General features: G+C 38.8%; 1 protein-coding gene across 12 annotated transcripts in view; it reads left to right on the forward strand.

The window, feature by feature from the left end:
• The first annotated feature begins 6,233 nt into the window (after positions 1 to 6,233).
• ppip5k1b (diphosphoinositol pentakisphosphate kinase 1b) overlaps positions 6,234 to 21,525 on the forward strand; it is a 45,372-nt gene continuing 30,080 nt past the window's right edge. For all 12 annotated transcript variants that reach the window (XM_034879534.1, XM_034879535.1, XM_034879537.1 and 9 more), the window contains exons 1-9: positions 6,234 to 6,430; positions 14,464 to 15,026; positions 16,573 to 16,768; positions 18,345 to 18,435; positions 18,740 to 18,825; positions 19,093 to 19,247; positions 19,764 to 19,865; positions 19,971 to 20,132; positions 21,203 to 21,324. In XM_034879534.1, coding sequence (XP_034735425.1) covers positions 14,844 to 15,026; positions 16,573 to 16,768; positions 18,345 to 18,435; positions 18,740 to 18,825; positions 19,093 to 19,247; positions 19,764 to 19,865; positions 19,971 to 20,132; positions 21,203 to 21,324 — 1,097 coding nt within the window. In that variant the 5' untranslated portion in view covers positions 6,234 to 6,430; positions 14,464 to 14,843. The remainder of the gene's footprint in view (positions 6,431 to 14,463; positions 15,027 to 16,572; positions 16,769 to 18,344; positions 18,436 to 18,739; positions 18,826 to 19,092; positions 19,248 to 19,763; positions 19,866 to 19,970; positions 20,133 to 21,202; positions 21,325 to 21,525) is intronic.

A 21,525-nucleotide genomic window follows, 5' to 3' on the forward strand; every position in this document is an offset into this window, starting at 1 on the left:
AACGTGTCACTAACTGTGCGCCCCTTGTGATATTTCCCGGGAGTGTCGCCAGAGACCTAATACATCCATGCCAAAGAAAAATATTTCTCAATACTGTAAATGCAAGGGCTTTCATCGGTGGGCCATAGGCTCAACCACTGTGTCAAAACCTCGGAGATTGTTGCTTTAACATTTTCAGCCTCACTGGTAGGGCTGTGTAACAACACTTCTGTATTGTGTAAGCAACATTACAACCTCCCTGATCTTCAATTCTTGTAAGTTTAAGTTTATTGTCATGGTAATGTCTTTAATGTGCTACATTGGTAGAATTTTTGGCAAATGATTAAATGGATATCCTAGTACTGAACTGTTGAGTTATTTAGAAACACATGATTAAGGGTAAAGTTTTCCTCCAGTTTGTCATTTGATACCACTGTCACTCAAAGTCAGAACAAGAGGCTTAAAGTATTTCTGTCTTTGGGAGCTTGAAGAGCTGAAGCATTATGTCCGTGGCAGCAGGAAAAAAAAACTCCAGAATAAATAGTGTCATCAGCCTGAAATTGCACCGAGGTTGTTAAAAGTGTTGAGGGTATTGGCTTTATATTAAGGCACACAATGAGTCTCTAGAAACAGACAGGAAAGCTGTTTTCACCATCTGGGTCTTAAAAAAATTGTGTGCATGGCTGTGGTGTTAGGTTGCCTCACAAAATCCATAATATTTAATAGCAAATGAGTGTGTTGCTCCCTACACCAGTTTATACAATATAGCATCCTGCTTGGACCATGAATGACCCTTTTGTTCTCACAAAAATGAAGAATTGGGTTTGTTTTATGAGTTAAATTAAAAAAAGTTTTTTTCTGTATTCAAGTGTGTGTGTTTAATTGTGTTAACCTTTGTCGACAAACCCAAATCATCATTATTCATAGTGACTGATTTCAGCTCATTTGCAGCCTCTGTGAGTGATGACTTGACTTACAACTAGAAGCAGAGTCCACCTGAAAGACCTCTCAGAGTGGACGTGAAGGGTCAAGACAGAGACGCTTGTGTTTCCTCTCTGCTCTGACTTAAATGATCCAAATATGGGCAGCCGCACGCTGGAAAGAAGCTGGAATATTGCAGACACAGGTAGTCGGATGGGATCAACTGGAACCAGACTGAGGCTTTTTCTTGGGGGTGACAAATTTCAAACTCAGGAAAAGTGCTGAGGCTTCTGTTTCGGTTGATGGGTTGATGCACTTTCTGTTCTCACACACCATGCACCCACCCAGAGGATAGAGGAGGATAGATAGAGGACAAATCCTACAGACTTTGGTGACTCAGTGACTTTTGCTCTCATACACAGTATGCCACCAGAAGATCACCATTTATATGTTTTAGTGTTACGTCCTGACAGCTATTACTGCTACAACGTATGATGTGCCATGGTCTCAGATTGCCAGGCCTTCCTCCACCTCTCAGCGGAGGAGGGTCTGGGTAGTTTTCACAGTAATCCGGGATGGTTTACTGTCATTTCTTTAAACCAATCACAACAGTCTTGGGTGGTGCTAAGCGCCAAGCGGGGCCACGTTGTTGCTGCAAAATAACCTCGGGAAGGAACTTGTTTTGGTGAAACGTGTACGTTCAAAAGATGTTTTAGTCGTGCAATAGAAAACTCAGATTGGACAGATAGTCTAGCTAGCTGTCTGGATTTACCCTGCAGAGATATGAGGAGTGGGTAACCATAGTCCTCAGATATCGACCTGACTTTAAAATTACAACACAAAGAGAGCGGAAGGTGAAGGACATCTGGCAGAATTTACAGCAGAACAAGAGCAATCCCAAGAGTGGAATGTCGTGGATATAGACTAGAAATGAACCAATAGATGATCTTCTGGCATTTCCTCTAGTGCCATTTTGGATATGCACATACATTCTCAGAAAAAAAACTGACAGAACCCCCCCCCCACACACACACACACACAAACACACATTGTACACAACCAACTAGTTTGCAATTGCAAATGTTCTATGCTAGAATATAGTATAACCATACATATGTCAGTGGTCTGTACATCATAGTTCCTAAGGTACTGTAAAACATCTCCACAGTTCATAGAGTAAAACTTGTTTTTGCTGACTTTGTACAGTCTGCAGACCATAAATCAGTACAAACAGACAAAAAAACAGGCTGTTGGACGACAGATAGATTAATAAATACATCTGAGAAATATCAGACAACAAGAAAGGCGGGTATCAGGTTTGACATTGAAATAGACAAAGAAAAAACACACACACACTTTCTGTCTATTCAGATTATAGGACAGTTTATATTAATTATGTGTTTTAGCAAAATACGTGGGTCCAGCAACTGTTCGAAGAAGCATTAACATCCTGAAGGTGCCAGAAAATTCCTTCCTGTGTTTTAAAATCTGCCTGAAATACACACTCTCATTTCAGCATTTTGTGGCTGCTTGAATACAGTGATTGTGAGTTTTTTTGAATGTCAAACATACTGTCCACTCACTGTTCCATGCTAAACTACATTTTAGTATTATTTTACTTATTTTTCCAAATGCATAGAGACTGAAGTTGCTCATTCAAAACACAAGAATCAGTTCAACTCTGTGGCTAAAAATGAAATAAGACGGACAAACCTACCAACACCAAGCAATTCTCCATACTGATGTTACACTTTAAACATCTCTCCAACTGAACTATTAACAGGTCCAACATAAGGTAGATTAGTTTGGCAAGCGTTTTTCAAAACTGTCAGAAATAAATGTAAATTCTAGTGAGTGAGTATCCAAATAAAACATAAAATCATTCAATGACCTCTCAAAATCTACAATTTTATGTTTTTCAGCTGTTTTATTCTGATATTTCATTTACAGTAATTTGTCAGATTTGGGAACTATGCTAGGTAAAATATGTGTATTGTCATGTTGAAACATGGCTCCAAATCAATGAATACAAAAATTACAAGAGATTGGCTGGCATACATTTTCACTAATGTTTGCATTCTGTAAGAATAAAACAAGAATATTATATTGTAGTAAATCCTGCAACTTGTTTCCTTGACCAATAGAGGGCAACAAGATTTGAGGTATTCTGTAAATGCATAAGTGTGAAATTGAGATATGAGATCACATCGTATATTATCATATTATGCTGTTGTAATCATGCAGTCACCAAATGCATGTGTAAAGTTATTTTCTGGTGTAAAGTTTTTCCTTTATTTATACATAGGAGGGTTGGTATACAAGTTGTAACTGTAATTTGAAAGCTGCTTGTCGCCTGTGTGTGTGTGTGTGTGTGTGTGTGTGTGTGGGTGCTGTCATAAGGCCTTCCTTTAACCAGTCCTGGCAGGGCATCTTGTCCTGCCGCATTAAGGAAAGGGGCGGTGTGTGTGTTTGTGTGTGTGTGTGCGTGTGTGTGTGTGTGGACACAGTCTCTGGCAGTCTATCAAGTTTGAGGGCTTTATGTTTTCTTTACAGCCTCTTTGTAGAGGTGAATAGTCTCTTCTTTATGGCTTTCGGGGCTCACTCACTACATACTGTACACATGTGTCAGTGTGTGGATGTATGAGCCACAGGCATAGCTCTGGTGAGCAACTCTTGATAAGATGAGTATCATCATTCTGTGATTTACTTTAAAGGGCTGTTGATGTTTTTTCACTTTATGAGAAATTATTCAACTGGCATTAGGGTGCTTTAGTCAGTCATGTGTGCAGGAACCAATGATAATGATGCAAAGACGGACAAACTGATGACTTACACAGCATACAAAGGACTATAGAAAACAGACAATAATGTGCTTGACCCACGTGTTTTTCAACTTGAAAAGGAAATGTTTAGAAAAAAGTCTCAAAGGTTTAATGCTTATTTCAGCTAGAATACCCAAAAGAGGATTTAACCACCACTAATTGAGACTTAGTAGAGAGACATTAGTATTGTCAGACTTTGCATCATAAGAAAAAGAAAACTTGATTTCTGTCATTACTGCAGCTATTTTAAGCTTCAAATTAATTAAATATAGGCCAATTGCCCTCATGGCCTAAAGGGAAAACTGTAAGTGCAGTTTTGTATAAAGAACAATCCGGTTTTAGTAAATGTGGCAGAGTTTGAGTCAAAATAATATCTTCCCCTTTTTCTGGAAATCTGTGGGAGAGGGAGAAATGAGTCAGACAGCTAAAGGAAGAAAGAAACAAAAGAATGTAACACAACGAGACAATACTGAACCTGTTCACCTCATCATCCATCATTAGTGACAGTGCACACTCTTTATCCATGGAATCAAGGAAAGTTTCCAATTTTTAAGGGCACGGAGCTAAATTTGGTCACAGTGCACATTTTAACCAGCTCTTCTCTATAGTGTCCATGCAGACAGTCTCATACAGTAAGTCTAATGTTACAGCGCTGCACACCTTAAACAGACCTTTTCACCTCCGTTTCCTCTCTGTTTCTGTCTTTTTGTAAGCTAAATGTGACTTAAAGTGGACAAGGACTTGTTTGTTAAAATCCAAGATGGCCATCAATGATAGTGTGCCCATTGAATCAGAAACAGGGCGCTTCAGAGAGCTTTTTTTATGCATCAAATAATTTCAAGTGTTTAAAAAAGAGATTTTTGGATGCTAGATAGGTGGTGAGAGAAAGAAGAAGAGGAGAAGGAGGGTGGGGTGGTTACTGTTTTTTTTAGTGAACACTACATCCTTATGCCTGCAGCACAGACTGACTTCTCATGTCCTGCTGCATGATGGGATAGAGAGCCGCTCCACATTTTCTTGACACGTTGCCAGACTCACATCAGCCACACCGGGCTGTCTGGCAGCGACCAGCACCGCACAGATCCAGGGAAGGGCTCAATGGGAAGCAAAGGGAACTGTGGGATTTTGGACAGTTATGTAAGGCTTGTTTCATTCTGCTGACTGTGTGTGGTACCTGTGTGAGGTTGCAGGGTGTGATGAATAACTCCACCTAATTAAAAAAAAGTCTGTTGGGTTGCTACAACAAACTCTTAATGCTTTGGCTCGTGACACACCAACTCACAATACATCCAGGCTAAGTGAACCTATGCAACATTTAACATGTAGCGATGCATTTTTGCTCCTTTCTGTATACCCGGTATTTAATGACATGACTGTTTAGGCCTACAATAAATATAGGACTTAACAGGCCTACTTCTCCACTACATTTTGTCAATACAAATGTTGTACTTTTTAGTTGAATTTACTGGACCGCTGGAGTCCTAAGTTACTTTCAGTTAAAGATTTTACATTAGTTAAATATAAAGTAAATGTATATACATTGTTGTAGATTAAATCAGTGGTTCTCAACCACAGTTTCTGACTACTTACAGAAAAGTTGTAGTTGCGTGGCTCCTTGTTTCAGATGTTAACAAATTGTTCGAGACTCAAAGTGTTGTTCTTTTGTGGTTTAGAGTTTGAGTGTCTGTAGGTTTTGAGGTTCTGTTGTTGTTTCCTGTTACGATTGGGTATTTGTTCTGTTTCCTGTATTTTGTTGTAGTCTTTTACTTCCTGTTTTGTGTTTTCTTGCCTGTTTGATTGTTCTGCCCCGCCCTGATGCGTTTCACCTGCTGTATCACCTGTCCCTTGTTTGCTACTTACCTCTTGTATTTAGTCTTTGTGCTTACCGTGTCTTGTGTCTGATCATTGTTGTATTTCCCTGTATCCACGTGCTGTGTGTTTCCCTGCCTGTTTCCTGATTTTTCTCTCGGCTCCAGTCCATCTTGTTTCTTCGATTTTTGACCTGCTGTTTTTGGGACACCTCCTGTTTTATGGATTTTTGTTTAAAAAAAGACTCACGCTCATTACTTTGCCTGTGATCTCTGCATTTGGGTCTAATCTTTGCCACCTCCACAACCCAAAAAGTAACAAAAAAAAGCGTAGCCTACTTTTACTTTTGGAACATTTTGCTGATGTACTTTTACTTAAGTAGGAATTTGAATGCAATACTTGTACTTGCAAAAGGACAACATATAACCATTTTAATAATTTAGAATAACAAAGTATAGTACAGCAGTATAACGTAATATACTATAGTAAAATAGTTAATATTATTTGCACACTGTTGTATTGATACTTTTTACTTAAATATAGGATCTGAATATTTCTTCCACACTTTATTTCACAGTTAACTTCCTTCATGTCCTCGAAAAGTGCAGTAGTGCAGTGCAGCCCTTTTACCGGTAGATGGCAGTGATGACGCGTCCTTAAAGAAACTAAACTTTGTGTTTAAAAAAAACAAAAAAAAGGTGAAGAAAAAGAAAAGAAAGGAAGCTAGCACTTTGGCTAGCAGCAGCAGCAGCAGCAGCAAAGACCGGACGTGAACTTAGCGTGTAGTTGACTCACAACTTTACTGAGAGTTGAAAACTAAACTTAGGCGGCTGCAGCTTCCCTTCAGTCAGGGGAAATAAGGAAGAGACCAGCTGACCAAATTCCAGTGTTTTTCGCCGGTAAGTGCTGTTGTTTTCAACCCCTGTGCTTTACGGCGTAGCTTTGAATCTTGTGAAAGCGAAAAGTTTTTTTTTTGTGTGTCGGTGGAAATGCATAAAAGCAGGCGAGTTTTTAAACAATGTGTAACTTAACTGCTAGTCACACAGTGCTGTGTATCTTGTTTCGGTTTCTTCCTCCCAAAGGAGTCGTGTTTTACTGCAACTACAGGTTGTAGTTTGAAACAGGCTGCTGGGCACTTGTAATGTGTGTTATAAACATAACGATAGTGTATCCCATCAAAAGAGAGACCAAACTAATTGTGTGTGTGTGTGTGTGTGTGTGTGTGTGTGTGTGTGTGTGTGTGTGTGTGTCTTTCTCTCTCTCTCTCTCTCTCTCATGCTCTCTCTCATGCTCTCTGAATATTGACTGTAGTTTACTGCGTGGGAACTAACATTATCGTTGAGTTTTATAAACCTTTTAGAAGGTAGTGACAAGTGCCCAACATAATACCACAAATCTCAAGGGTATATCTTCAAATTGCCACCTAAAGTTACATTCACTTTGACTAACGAATATACAGGTAATCCGGTTACATTTTATAATAACCACCCACTACCATTTCTTAATGATGGTTATTGTAATGTGCTACCTAATAATCTTAACAAATAAGAAACCCGGACACATGTTTGGCATTTTGCATTAAAAATAACTTCAGCAACTTTGTTGATCATTAATAGATGGATGGTTTACTCGTTTCTGCATGAATAGTTTCTATTTGTAAATTAATTAAATTAAATTCAAAACACTGTATTAGTCCCCAGGGGGCAATTAGTCTAAACAAGTAGAGTAGTACAGTATCACAATATAGGAAAACATTTTTTTAATATATATATATATATATATATATATATATATATATATATATATAAGCTGTACACATCATGATAATAAGTGAGAGAGTGTTAGAATAATTTTTCCTTTAACCTAACCAGACATGATCTAGCAAAAGGCACAATTCCTGCTGATGTGAGACAAGATAAGAAAGGCTGTATTAATAATATATATTTTAATGCAAACTGTACATACAAACACGTGTTTTGCAAGCAGTGTTGGGCTTGTGGTTGGGCGGTTGCGTCACTAGTTTAACTAGCTACTTCTCGATAATGGTCAAATTTGGTATCCCAGTCCGGTCCGGTGTTTGGCTTAATATCAAACCGGTTTGAAAATGTTTACTCTGGCCTAAGCCCAATTCACTTTGGACAAAAGCATCTGCCAGCTGAATGTAATGTTTCACATCCGTGCATACAAACTCATTAGGTCCTGCTGTTTTTTTGGTGAATACGTTTACGGCAATGATCTTTACTTTTGTTCTAACCTCTCATTCATAAATTATAAATATCATGTAATGTTGAAACTATCACATTTGCACCATATTTTAGTATTAAGCCCATCTGCTTTTATATGTGTGTTCATGTTCCAATCTGTCTTATTTATCATCTGCGTTATTGCTGTGGTAGCCCATATTTTCCTTAGGGACCCATTACAGTTTAATGTATTGTAACCCTGAAGTAGAGCTGCAGATTTTAAAACCAGGAAAGACAAAACTTATACCATATTACGATATTATGATATCCAAAATTTAAGACGTTATCTAGTCTCATATCAAGATATTAATATAATATTGATATATTGCCCAATTCTACGCTAATAGCTGTATTTCTGGCAAAAGTTATTCATCAGTTGCTTAGAAGCGGGAGAATAAAGTCATCTTTCCACGTTTCATAAATCATCTTGTAAACCCTACAGCGGTCTCATCTCATGCTTTAAGTAATGTTTGCGTCTCTGTTTTCTGTAATGCTGCAGTTTGTATTCGCAAACAAAGCTAATTTCTCAAGTTCCTGGTTCGTAATGAATTTAAAAGCGTGTAGAGGCATCTGTAACTTCTAAGTTTTCTGACCCTGGGGGTGAGAGTGCTTCAGGGCTAATGTTAGTGTCCAATCTCGATAACTTTGTACACTTGAGCAGTGAGTTGAATTTTATTGAATATAATAATTAACAGTTTTGTTAATGATTAAGTCTTGAACTCTCTTCAGATAACAAGCGGTTCACTTGATCAGCATCACACTGACCCTGATAGAAAAGTAGGGTTACTGGGCTAGGCAAAATACTTCAGCTTAGAGCCGGGCAATATATCGATATTATATCCATGAGACAAGATATTGTCTTAGATTTTGGATGTCACAATGTCATAATATGGCATAAGTGTTGTCTTTTCCTGGTTTTAAAGGCATTACTGGTTATTTATCAAAAATCTCATTGTGTAAATATTTTCTGAAAGCACCATTAGTCATCACTACAATATTGTCCCGATATTGAGGTATTTGGTCAAAAATATTGTGATTTTTAGATTTCCTCCATATCGACTAGCCCTACTTCACCTTCCCAATAGAGTTTCCAATCACAAAGGCATCATTTTCTTACCTAAAAGTAATCTACAGTTAATACATCAATCCACAAAATATGAGCCGTAATTAACAGGCAAACTGTTTCTGCTTACACGGTGGGTTTTGAATCGGGATCCCTCCTTTGCCATCTTATCAGAGAAGTGATAGTGACCATCTCCTCCCTCCCCGGTAATAAATACGACACAGCCTCCCTGTGGCAGACAGTCTCGAAGGTCAAAAGCCTTTTACTGGAGCTGCGTTGTTTATCTGCAACGATGACTGAGATGACATATGCATGGACGAGGGCCTGCAGCTCACAGCTGGGGAAGTTTTTAATCAGCTCCCAATTTATTAATGTGTAATGTAGGATTTTCTTCTTTTTGAAGGGAAAAATTTAACTGGCAGAGAGGACACATTTTCATATGATGTTTTTGTCTGGTTGCTCTGTCTATTTCCCTTTTTTGTATTCCTTTTTCTGTTTTGTTCTGGTAAAAGGAACTACAACATCACAACTGTTATGATTCCAGTCAGCTTTAATAATATACTTTCTGTGTTGAGATACAACTTTCAACACTGCCTAAGAGTGGGGATTGTTTAAAATTCTTTGAATACAACACCCTAGTGTTGTTACTGATACCTTTTTTTTTTTTTTAACTCCTTAGTTTTAGGGTGACCGTCGTCATTCCTAATACAGTCCTACCATATTCACCAACCCATATCCTGTTCTACAGTGACATAAGTGTTTTTCTAGGATATATAAGACTATTTGACTTCTGTGAAAAAGCGGCCACTTTTACTGCAAGTCATATAAGTCAACGTGTGGTAAAACAAAAATGAATGTTTTTGAAAATGAAACCATGTAAACCCATGCTGGTACAACCACAACATTTATGAACCTGGAAATGACCATAATATGGGCGCTTTAACAGTTTGGGAAGTGATTACAAAGGTCTGGTATGGGCTGACAATGTGATGCAAACCTGTTGGGAGCATAACGTCATTGTTTTTCAAAGACAACACTAGATGTTGAGCACAAAATATGTGAATTCACAGGTTGATAACTCTGTATGTTCAGTTTTGAACAATGGTAAGCAAGCAGTGGCAAGACTTGGAGGAATTGATTTTCTTTGGAAATGTTGCTTCAGAGCACAGTGTTCCTGGAAAAAAATGAAATCTCATGCAAAGTGGAACCATCAGAGTTGGTGAGTCATGTGTGAGTGAGGGTTTTTTCATCATATCACCAGCTGAGCTCATTGCTGAAAGTTTAATCAGTGAAGTAGCTTGGTTTAATTACTGGTTGGATTTTTGTATGATTTGATACATCCTTTTTTTGCATGTATGTCTTATCATCATGCAGAATTTCTTTAACGTTGTGCGATGTTGGCTTATCCTCCCCAGTTGAGTAAAGGACATGGCCTAGTAAAGGCAGAATAAACTCAAGCTGAGCGGTGCCTACTCACAGCAGTTATATTTATTTCCATGTTTATCTGTTGGTGTCCTTCGACCCCGGGCGGTCAAGATGGGCTTCCACTTCCGTGTGGCCTGTCATCGCCTCCGACGTTAGTAACTATGAGTTATCTTTGGGTTGCGTAGCTGGCCCACGGCACCCAACACCCAACACCCGTGCCTTTGCTGCACCCTTCAGCTCCTGTATCACTCGTCCGCAGAAGAGGACACTGTTATTTCTGGGTACCAAGGTTAAGCTGGGTCACGTGGTCGGATGTTTAGTGATATGATGGTATGTCCTGGCAAATAGATTTAGGACACATGTCTTGTCTTTAGCAGCCAAAACAGTTGACCTAATGCCAATGACCTAATCCCCACTGTATGTGAGTGGAAGTAACACACAGTCATTCAGAGACTGCGTGGAGCGGACAGTCGTCACTGAAAGGTGATCTGTTCCATCCATCTGTTTCAGGAGACTTTTCCCCTCTAGTCAGCTGATTGTTGGGGTCAGGGTGGTGGTGGTGGTGTTTGAGGGGAGTGTGTGGGGAGGTGGGTGTCAGACTATTCTGATGAGAGACATGAACAGGCTTTGGCTGCGTCTACTGTTTGTGTACATACTGCAGTGGCAAGTTTCTTCTTCTAGCTTGGCTACAATTAACACCTCACGCTTGGGCTCAGTTCTGAAGCAATGACATAACAGATTTGTTTATTTATTGAGTTTTATCAGATCAGATAACGGATAAGCAGTAACTGAACACACACATATCAGATGGAAGCAAGACGGTTGCAAATGTTTGGTGAAATATGGCAGCTTTTAGCAACAGATGATTAAAATGATCCAAATTTATCTATCAACTTATTTTCCCCAAATGCATCAACATCTATTGTTTCTGTGTGTTTTAGGATTTTGCAGAGGTTTAGTCACGTCATCTTTCCTCTTTAACTGAAAATTGAGTGCTGTAACACACAGGACAGACATTCTAGGGATACGTTTATTGTTGCATCTGTCTTCTTACTGTGTTTTCTTGGGAGACAATAACTGTGGAAACAGTAAAGGTTGAGTTTTCCCAGGATAATACTGCTATTATTGGTAGACATACACTCCGTTTCCAGTTTATTAGGTACACTCAGCTAAAAACTGGTTTAGAATGATGCACCTTATAAACTGACAACAGAGTGTAGTTTAGGGCTGGGCTGTATATTGATATTATGTTGGTATTGTGATATTAGACTTAGGGCTGTAACGATACACCAAACCCGGGGTTTGGTTCATATCAGGGTAACCCACAATTCGATACAAACCTCGATATGTTGATGTGTTTGGTCAAGCGAATCGTGATATCTAATTTTCTCTCTATCACCCAGCCTTAGTGTAGTTACGGTTCTTTTTCTATTTTGAAATTGGGTTTTCTGATATGCCAATTCTGGCTTTTACAATACTCAAAACAAAAAACTTCTGCCGGGTGGTGGAAAGTCACATTAAGAGGACAGGCTGAAACTAGTAAAGATAACAATAACAACGACGACAAACAGCAGCTCTTTTTATTTCACTTCCAAGAATATCTTAACAAGTTTTAATTCAAAGCCATGTGCAGAAACAACTTCAGTGTTGCATCAGTTTGTTGTGAAGCTGTCTGATGATGAACAAGCACCATCAAGCAAACTAACCCAAACTTTTTTCTTTTCTTTTTTTCAACAAGTTTCCAGAATAATATATTCAAATAATATATTTTAAAATGAGTACTGCACAGGAGAGTTTTAATGACATTTTCATAGAATTAAAATAGCAGTGTGGAAATAGCATTTACATATGCTGTTTCCACACTTTACTGCACCATTTTGCATTGACATTATGGCATTCTAACCTTTTGGTGCCTTTTGTATCCATAAAAATGCATTTTCCATCAAAAGTGTGAAAGAAAGAGAGACAATTAAAAAGAACATTTAAGAAATGGGATCACAAAGCAGGAAATGTTACACAATGGTGTTTGCAACTTTAAGGCCTCAGGGTATTTGGAAGTGAGCAGCTCTTGATTTGATTTTGACATGTTGAAGCAATATCTTAGGCTAGAACGTGGTATGTTGTGATTATATCGCAGCTATGGGGCGTTGTTGATCACGGTGCAAATGTTAGAAAAGAGGAAACACATAAAAATTAAATTGTAGTTGTAGTTTAACAATTACGATAGAACTGGCATCAAGACTGGATTCATCTAGGACGGGTCATAAGTGGCTCCGTCTGAGAAGTAAAATGCAAACCAGAATAATGTGATCCACCCATAGACTGTAAAAATAAACGACATACAGTACATACATTACTGTATGTAGGAGGTGGATTCTTTTTACATACATTACATACTAATGCATACATATACATACATATTAATGTATGCATGCTTGACTTTGTGCACCGTCCTCCTTTTTCCATTGGAGATTAGTACCGCCTCATGCGTGAGGCCGTGAGCCGTGGCTGGTCGTCATAGCAGGAGACTGCCGTGATATGGCAAATGCGCGGCACACACACAAACACACACACAGAACATCGAAGGGTTGTTGCTTTTGTTCCTCAGCCAAAGACAAATTAGTACTCATTTTAAAAGAAGCTGGATGCAGCAAAAAACAAAACAGCTTTTAAAAAAAAAAAAAAAAAGTATCCATTAGTGGTTACCAGGTACTTTTATTTTGTAATGGAAAACTCCAAAATGCCGAGTAGAGGCGAGTCGAGTAGGCACCATGCAGTGAAAAAAGTGTGTAAGAGATGATTAGTGATATTGAGTGAAGAGAGTGAAGTGTGGGTCATCTCACCTAGAGGAGCTGTGAGCCAGACTAAAAGAACTAAATTAAAGCTTTGGCCTAAACTGCTGTGAAGGGAAATTAGAGCCTACGTACAGACTTCTAAAGATTAATAATTGCCCTTAAATTTAAGTTAATCAAGAGTCAATCCTATGACTGTAGTACAGAGATAGTGGATCAAACACCTGCCATTTAAGTGATTGTACAATAAACGCTAAAAATATTATAGTTATTGCACAGCTGAAATTGAAAACATTGATTTGAAGTTGCAACACGTTAATTGCAAGGCGTAAATTTTGAAAACAAATCTGACAATCTATATCAGCAGCAGAAGTTCTTTCCTGCTCCACTTTTCTTTTTGTTTCCATTACAGCCGATTTTTCTATTATTTAACCTCCATATATACAGTATAAATATATTAAATGCTTAAAGCTTTAGTGTGTAACTTTTTTATATTAAAACACGTCTGTTACAATCAAGCCATTGCCAAATGAGTTGCTACAAAGCTAATTAAGGCTATCAGCTCCACACAACTCTCTCTGTATTTCTCAGTATGGCTCAGTATATGCGTGAAGAAGTGGTGGAGGCCAACAGTTTTGTTGTCACTACTTAGAATTCTTCATGAAAGCAACAGAAACTACGCTCTATAGCTCTAATTTTACATGCTAATTGCTACTGGAAATATGGATGGATTTCTTTTTAAAATTAAAAAGCTTTTGCAGAATAACATAATTGAGTAAAGTTAAAAACAAATGGTAGATGTGTCGTAAATCCTTATCCGTGATTGGTTATTCCTGCTCTAAACACGTGAGTTGTTAAAGTAAGTTGCTTTGTGTTGTTGCTCACTCTTAACTCCTCATTTTGCTCTTTGGTGTAGCCGTGGGAGTTTTGACAAAAAAGGATCCCTAAATTCCATGTTATGTATCTTGTTTTCAGGATTTTCCACCGTGCTGGATCCTCTACATCCTTTACATAAAACTCGCGATGTGCATTTAGGTAATGTTTTTTGATAAACTGACACATAAACCTCGCATGTCCCTTTCACAGGGGATTAATAAATGTGTACACACTTCCATCATCCATACAGTATTTTTTTATAGTCAACATACCAGAAATTCACTCTAGCCAAATCTTGATTAATATCTTAAGTATGCTAACATTTGTCTTGAGTGATGCCATAACCCAGTTTCCGCAGAAATCCAGGAAGTTTTTCTTCTATTGTGTGCCTGCCTTTTATTTCACAAATGGATGATGTAGCAACACTGCAACAACCTGGACTGTGGTTATATAGATGCAGAATAGCTTGCACAGCTTTGACTGGTGTTTTTCTCTGCCAAATGCTACCTAACTTGTGCTGTTTTTATTCATAGGGCAAGCAAAATGGTGCACAGATGGTGACCCTGGAGTTCCCTGTGTGAAGACGCGTCTCATGACTGGGTCATGTTATCTCTCAGAGCCAGACCTCCTCTGTCCTGACACAATGATTTTTGCTTCCCGGAGCTTGACTCTCTACCTCAACATCCACGGCTAGTTTTCTACCTCAACAAATACAGTACGCACACAGAAGCACGTAGCTGTTATCAGCCAGCTCAGAAACACCAACAGACCCTTCACTTTAACACCAGGCTCTCAGGCGCCAGTCATCTAGCCACGTCGTAACAAAGTACACTGGGATTCTTCCTGCTTTGCTGTCATAATCGCTATCAGGGGAGAAGCCACCCAAAGCAGCCATGTTTCACAGGGGTTTGTGATGTCCGAAACCTGCGACGGACAAGGATCAGGACCTGGACTAAGGGAAGGACAAGGGCGGGGTGACGTAGATGTTCCTAGGTTTGTGGTTGGCTGTGGGGATGACGAGCAGGACATGGGCCAAATGGAGACAGGCATGAGGAATGAGATGTATCGAGAAGAAGAAATGGAGGGCGATGAATCGGTGAGTGACAGGTGTAAGGACTTCAAATCAAAGTTAAATTATTACTATTTTACTTATTATTAGTAGTTTTTATTAGCAGTGTAAATTGTAAAATATCACAAAATGATTTGCACTTATAAATTATAGTCCATGCATTGTATTAACAATGAATGACTTAATAACGTAAATGTAAATTTACAATAGAAACTATAATTTCAGTGTGGAATAGGAAGCTAAACTTTGGTCATTTTTGGGCAGAAGGGTATTAACAGTACTGGAAATTTGAAAGAGGAAAGTTTTATTTGGAGTGGAAAAAGAAATGGAGATGGAAATATACAAAGGCTGGCGTGAGAACAATTCAGTAGATAAACAGGGTTAAGGCATCTGGACTGTTTAGTCCTGGATCTCCAAAGGACTTTATGGCAGTGCTGTGTTAGCTGCTCGCTTGCTCGCTATGACTTTCTCTCTTTGTCTCATGAATGTCTCTGTTGTACTAGCTGATGGTCTTATCTAGAGACTGAGTTACATTGAGTGAACAGATAGCAGTTAACAGGTAGTTCGTACTTAAGCTGTCACCTCAACCACTGCGGCACAGCAGCAAATACTTTCCTTCTTCATGTAAGAATCGATGTATGCAAAAACAATTTAGTGTAATGCAATCTCAAGATTCAAATACATTTTTCATGATGATGCGTGGGAAGTGTCAGCGTGCTGATGAAGCGATAACTTTCTCCTGTTTGTGGTAAGTAATGGTGACATTTTCAGGTTTCAATGAATGAATTGATGATTTCATAATGATAAAGAAACAACTGTCATCATTCTCATATCTTGACAGACCGCAAACCTTACTGTGATACAACAAAAATAAAAATCTGTAGCAACACCAGCGGCCTGTGAGGCTGTAAAGCTCATAACACACCAAAAACAAAATTCATGTGAATGTAAAATAGATAAATGCCCCTTACCACTACCAATAGTATGGCAGGTCACCCTTGAAAAAAGATTCTTAATCTCACTAGGTTTCTCCTGATTAAGTAAAGGTCTTAATAAAAAAACATGAGTAATCTATATCCTTTGAGAACCATCATTGTAATTACCAACATTAACAACGTTATCAGTCCAGGCTCTACTGTATGTCAAAGTTTATCTTATAATGCTGTTAGCATTGTAATGTACTTTCTACTGTGTTGTACTGTGTATATTTGCTTAAGTTAAGATACCTACAGTTATTATGTTGCCAACCGTTTGATTGTTAACCAATCCTTTAGAAAGAGTGGTTTTATGCCATGTTTATAGTTTTAAGCCTTAGAATCAAGGGCTGTAAAACTCTAAAGAGAATTATTCTCTTTATATGTCTATCACACTACTCAAATATCACTCTTTAACATCTCACAATTTGACCATAAGGTCCAATTTTAAAGGCCACCAAGGTCCAGGATATGCCATCTTCCTGTCTGTACATTCCTCTATACATACTGTTGGCACATTCTTTGTCAGGTTTCAATGCCCTTATCTCACTTGCCATCCTTCCCTTCTCTGCCCTGGTCTTCACTGTCCTCTCCACCAGCCAACAGAGCGTCAGATTGTGGTCGGCATATGTGCCATGATGAAGAAGTCCAAATCCAAGCCCATGACTCAGATCCTTGAGCGCCTTTGTATGTTTGACTACATCAGTATGGTCATCTTTCCAGAGGAGGTGATCCTAGAGGAACCTGTAGAGAAATGGCCCCTCTGCGACTGCCTCATTTCCTTCCACTCCAAAGGTAAATAACATGTTAAAAACATCCTGTTGCTCGAGAGGAAACCGTGACAGGAAGGTGGAGGGAAAATGTGGGAGATGGGGTAGCTTAGCTACACTGGCATAAACTGGTATAACATAGAGTAAGACATGTTTTACCTATCCTCCAAATAAATGATCTTGCTCTTAAAGGAACACGCCGATTTATTGGCACTTTAGCTTTTTTACCGTATCCCCCAGAGTTAGACAAGTCGATACATACCCTTCTCTTCTCCATGCGTGCTGTAACTCTGTCTGATGCCCCCAGCATTAGCTTAGCCTAGCAAAGATCCTGCAGGATACTGGTTCCAATTAGCTTACTGCTCCCAATAAGTGACAAAATAATGCCAACGTGTTCCTATTTCGACGTTGTGATTTGTATAGTCACAGGGTGTACAAATAACATGAGGTCACATGAGACAGTCATATTCTAACCCCATACTAAGTGGGAACTATATTCTAAGTTGCGGCGAAGCACTGGTACTTCTGCTACTTGGGTTGAGTGACTTGCTCGCCGCACCTAAGAAGCCCTGTCACGGTGGAGTTTGCTCCATAGACAGTCAAAGAAATGGACCAACAGATCCCGTTGCTCTAGACGGAGACCAGTGAAGGCTGTTGGAAGCACTTTTCGGATGATAGCATGTCACTGGATCTGTGCATATATTACCAAATATAAATGGCAAAGAACATATGCTTTCATACACTATTTAAGTAATATTTCCCCTTTGACACCTAACTTTCTCACAGTGTATATTGGAGCCTTAAGTCTTGAGCTTATCACATGAGACTGCTTTTCCATTCTATTTTTAAAAGAATGAGATTTTTGGATTGTTGCTCATAGACCATGGGAACATAGCATGAGTTCTGTGTTGTTATTGGTAAGTAAAAAAACTAATATTTCCCAAAAATGTTCCCTGGACACATATCTTTCCTGCTCACATGCAGAGCAATATGGTGAACAGTGACCTTGAAAATGTGTGTTTTTATTCATTTGTGACATATGGGTCACTACCTCTACCAGTAATTAGCTACCCCACACATAGTACTTCAAGCCTGTTAATAAAAAGTGGTAATGACTCAAGACCTGTTCCTTTTTAACTTTCTGTTGAAGTACCTTGAATTAAAATGAGAAAACTGTCATGCAGTGTGTGATAGTTTTCTCATTTTTATTCAAATGTTGCTTTCCTCTGTCACATATTTAGGTGTGCCGAGACTTTTTCAATCTGAAGTTTGTAAAGATGTAACACTTTTTTTAAGATAGAGCTACGCTAACATCTTATAAAAATAACTCATTAAGAACCATTACAAGTTTTAAATACAACAGATTTAAGATAAGTTTAGAATCTATCAGATGGGTGGCTCAATACAAGATCTCAAATACAGAATGAAGAGGAAGTAAGCGGCTTTATGTGCAGCTCAAATGACCACCAGGCCCCATCCGAACGCAACCTCCTCATGACATATAGATAGATAGATAGATAGATAGATAAATTGAACTCCTTTTCACGGTATTTGTAAATGCTGATTGAGCTAGGATTGATCTGTGATATTTTCTTTTTTAGGTTTCCCTCTGGACAAAGCTGTGGAGTATGCCAAGCTCAGGAATCCACTGCTCATCAATGACCTCAACATGCAGTATTTCATACAGGACAGGTACTGTTGAGTTGTGTGAACAGACACACACAGGGCTGAGGGGTATCAAATAAGTTTTTACTGGCTAATTAAAAAAATTCTGGTCCCTAATAAGATATTGTCTGCACATACATTAGTATAACGAGGGTCAAAAAGTAGACAAAGAATGTTCAATAGGTAGAAGAGGCACCCATATATAGAGGTTTAGTCCTCGACACAGCAGGTCCAGGTTCGACTCCGAGATGCACATCAAATCCATGTACATAGACCCACTTTGAATGTTCTTTTTGGAGGTAATTTATAATCATATTTGATTCCCTGTCAGGAGGGAAGTGTACCGGATCTTACAGGAAGAAGGCATTGACCTGCCTCGTTATGCTGTGTTAAACCGAGACCCCGACAATCCTGAGGGTGAGTTCTTATTTTGTGTATATATACATATACGTTTGTATGCGTAAAACTCTGATTCATGCTAACTAACTAAAACAAAGCCATCAATTCCAGGAAAGATTTATTGGATAATACATCTGTGATAAATGGCAGCATACAGGACATCAGTAACTTAAAATTTATATGAACTCTTGCTATAAAGCACAGATGGATTTGACTTATTTTTAGTATGTGTTTTAAAGATGTTCTAGTAAAGAGAATTTAAAACAAAAGTCTTAACCTGTGCAGAGTGTAACCTGGTGGAAGCGGAGGACCATGTTGAGGTAAACGGAGAGGTGTTCCCTAAACCCTTCGTGGAGAAACCTGTGTGTGCCGAGGACCACAATGTGTACATCTATTACCCAACGTCTGCTGGAGGGGGCAGCCAGAGACTCTTCAGAAAGGTAGCTGTCACCTAAGTGACCCAGAAAAATCCCTTTAGTCAATGACACATGCTCTGATCCAGGTATGCGTACAGTACAACAAAGAAGGAGGAGTTAAGCTTTTGGTCACACTGCTTGTAAACTTTTCCATTCATTGACAATTTAAAGCTTAGCATGTTGAGCTACATAAAGATTACCCTACATGTCAATGAATGCTATTTTTACATAATGTTTCTCACTTTAAAAAAAATCGTTTTTGGCGGGGTTGTGACTTAGTGTTATTGCATAATATAATGACTTACTGTACACAAAGGAGATATGGTTGTGTGTCAGCTGGGGGGTTAAACCTGTTAGCTTTTAATGGAGCAGTCGAACAGATCAGTGGAACATCATTAACACAAAGTACTATTAGGAAAGCACATAGGTGGAGAAAAAGGTTAGGGAATGAGGTGAAATAAGAAGTGAACTTACAGGTTTGGTTCCAAATGCCCTTTTAATTTCCCATTCTTTGTCTTTCTCTCTGCCTCTTTGCTGTAGATAGGGAGTCGTAGCAGTGTGTACTCCCCAGAAAGCAGCGTACGAAAGACTGGGTCCTACATCTACGAGGAGTTCATGCCCACAGATGGTACTGATGTCAAGGTACTGGACATGTTCAGTCAGCCATTGATGGACATGTTTTAATTGCTTGAATTATTAAATGCATCAGTAACTCATTCTGTGTGCGTGCGTGTGTGGTGTTTCCAGGTTTACACAGTGGGTCCAGACTACGCCCACGCGGAGGCCCGAAAATCACCTGCGCTGGACGGAAAGGTAGAGAGGGACAGTGAGGGGAAAGAGATCCGCTACCCTGTCATGCTGACCGCAATGGAGAAACTGGTGGCCCGCAAGGTCTGCCTGGCCTTTAAGGTAAACTTTAGTCATCATGTAGAGGACGTAGTGCAGGAAAACATTGAAGAGGGTTGAAACCATGCATTCATTTTTGAAAACAGCATTATTTTGGGGCCTAGGGTCCCTTTCTTGTTCTTTTGGTATTTCTGTCCAAGCTGTTAGTGGTCAGAAAAGCTACCTCTCTTTATGTTGAGGAATCTATGTATAGCTAAGACAAACCCTGCACCAATGAGACAGTAAGACCTTGTGCTATCAGCTCATTAGACCCATTTTAGAACAGGGAGAGCATCATCTTTTAACCAGTTACTGTAAACACAGACAGTTGTAGACCTATTTATTTGTTCTACTTGCAAACTAAATGGAATATTTCCTTACACAAATGTACTTGGTGAACGGGGGCTTCCAGAAGGATTGTTTCTTATGCTGCTGCCGTGGAAATTGTTCATATCACACTCTGACCAACATTATACAATGTTGTAATCAGCAAACATTTAACAAATAGGGAGAAACTCCATCCAGAGACTCCATTAACACCCACAGTTCATTATGGAAGACTGAGTAAATTCAGAAAACCCAATAAACACACAACAAACAAATAAAGAGGCCGACAGCATAAGGGACCGAAAATGAATAATTCATAAGTTCTTTGTGTTGTAAGTAGAGCTCTTAATATGCTTTGTCTATTCCCAAAGGCAATTTGGTTTTAAGGATTATGAGACCAAATAGAAAATGTTCCTTTAAATAGTACTAGTAGCAATAGAAGCCTCATAAACACAAACCTGCATCTAAATAACAGTTAAACAGTTACAGATGCCACTGTTTTATTTAGCTGCAGTTAAAAACATGTTTCATTACAAGCAATAAAGCTTTTCACAGTTAAAAAGCGGGAGGTGCGCATTTAAATCAAATGATAAAATGCCAGAAGTGATACACATTCTCTTCTTTGGGGAACCGAAAACTAATTGACCAACTCAGTTAAAAACCTTACAACTGTTTAATAGAAACAGTTGTTTTATTATGCACATTGTGTCTAACATCTCTATGGAGTGTGTAAATGTTCTTTAACTCAGCTTTTGTGTGATTTTTAGCAAACCGTGTGTGGGTTTGACCTGCTCAGAGCCAACGGCCACTCATACGTCTGTGACGTTAACGGCTTCAGCTTTGTCAAAAACTCCATGAAGTACTACGACGACTGTGCCAAAGTCCTGGGGTAGGTGACATTAGCTTACATACCATTAAATCTGTTTATTTTGCTTTTAGCTTATTTTCATGTTTTATTTAATCGTACTCTTTGTGTCTTTGTATATTGCTTCTTATTACATTGCTACTTTTATTTATATATACAGTGGGTACGGAAAGTATTCAGACCCCTTTAAATTTTTCACTCTTTGTTTCATTGCAGCCATTTTCC

The sequence above is a fragment of the Etheostoma cragini genome, chromosome 8, assembly GCF_013103735.1.
Source record: "Etheostoma cragini isolate CJK2018 chromosome 8, CSU_Ecrag_1.0, whole genome shotgun sequence".
Classification (NCBI taxonomy): Eukaryota; Metazoa; Chordata; class Actinopteri; order Perciformes; family Percidae; genus Etheostoma; species Etheostoma cragini.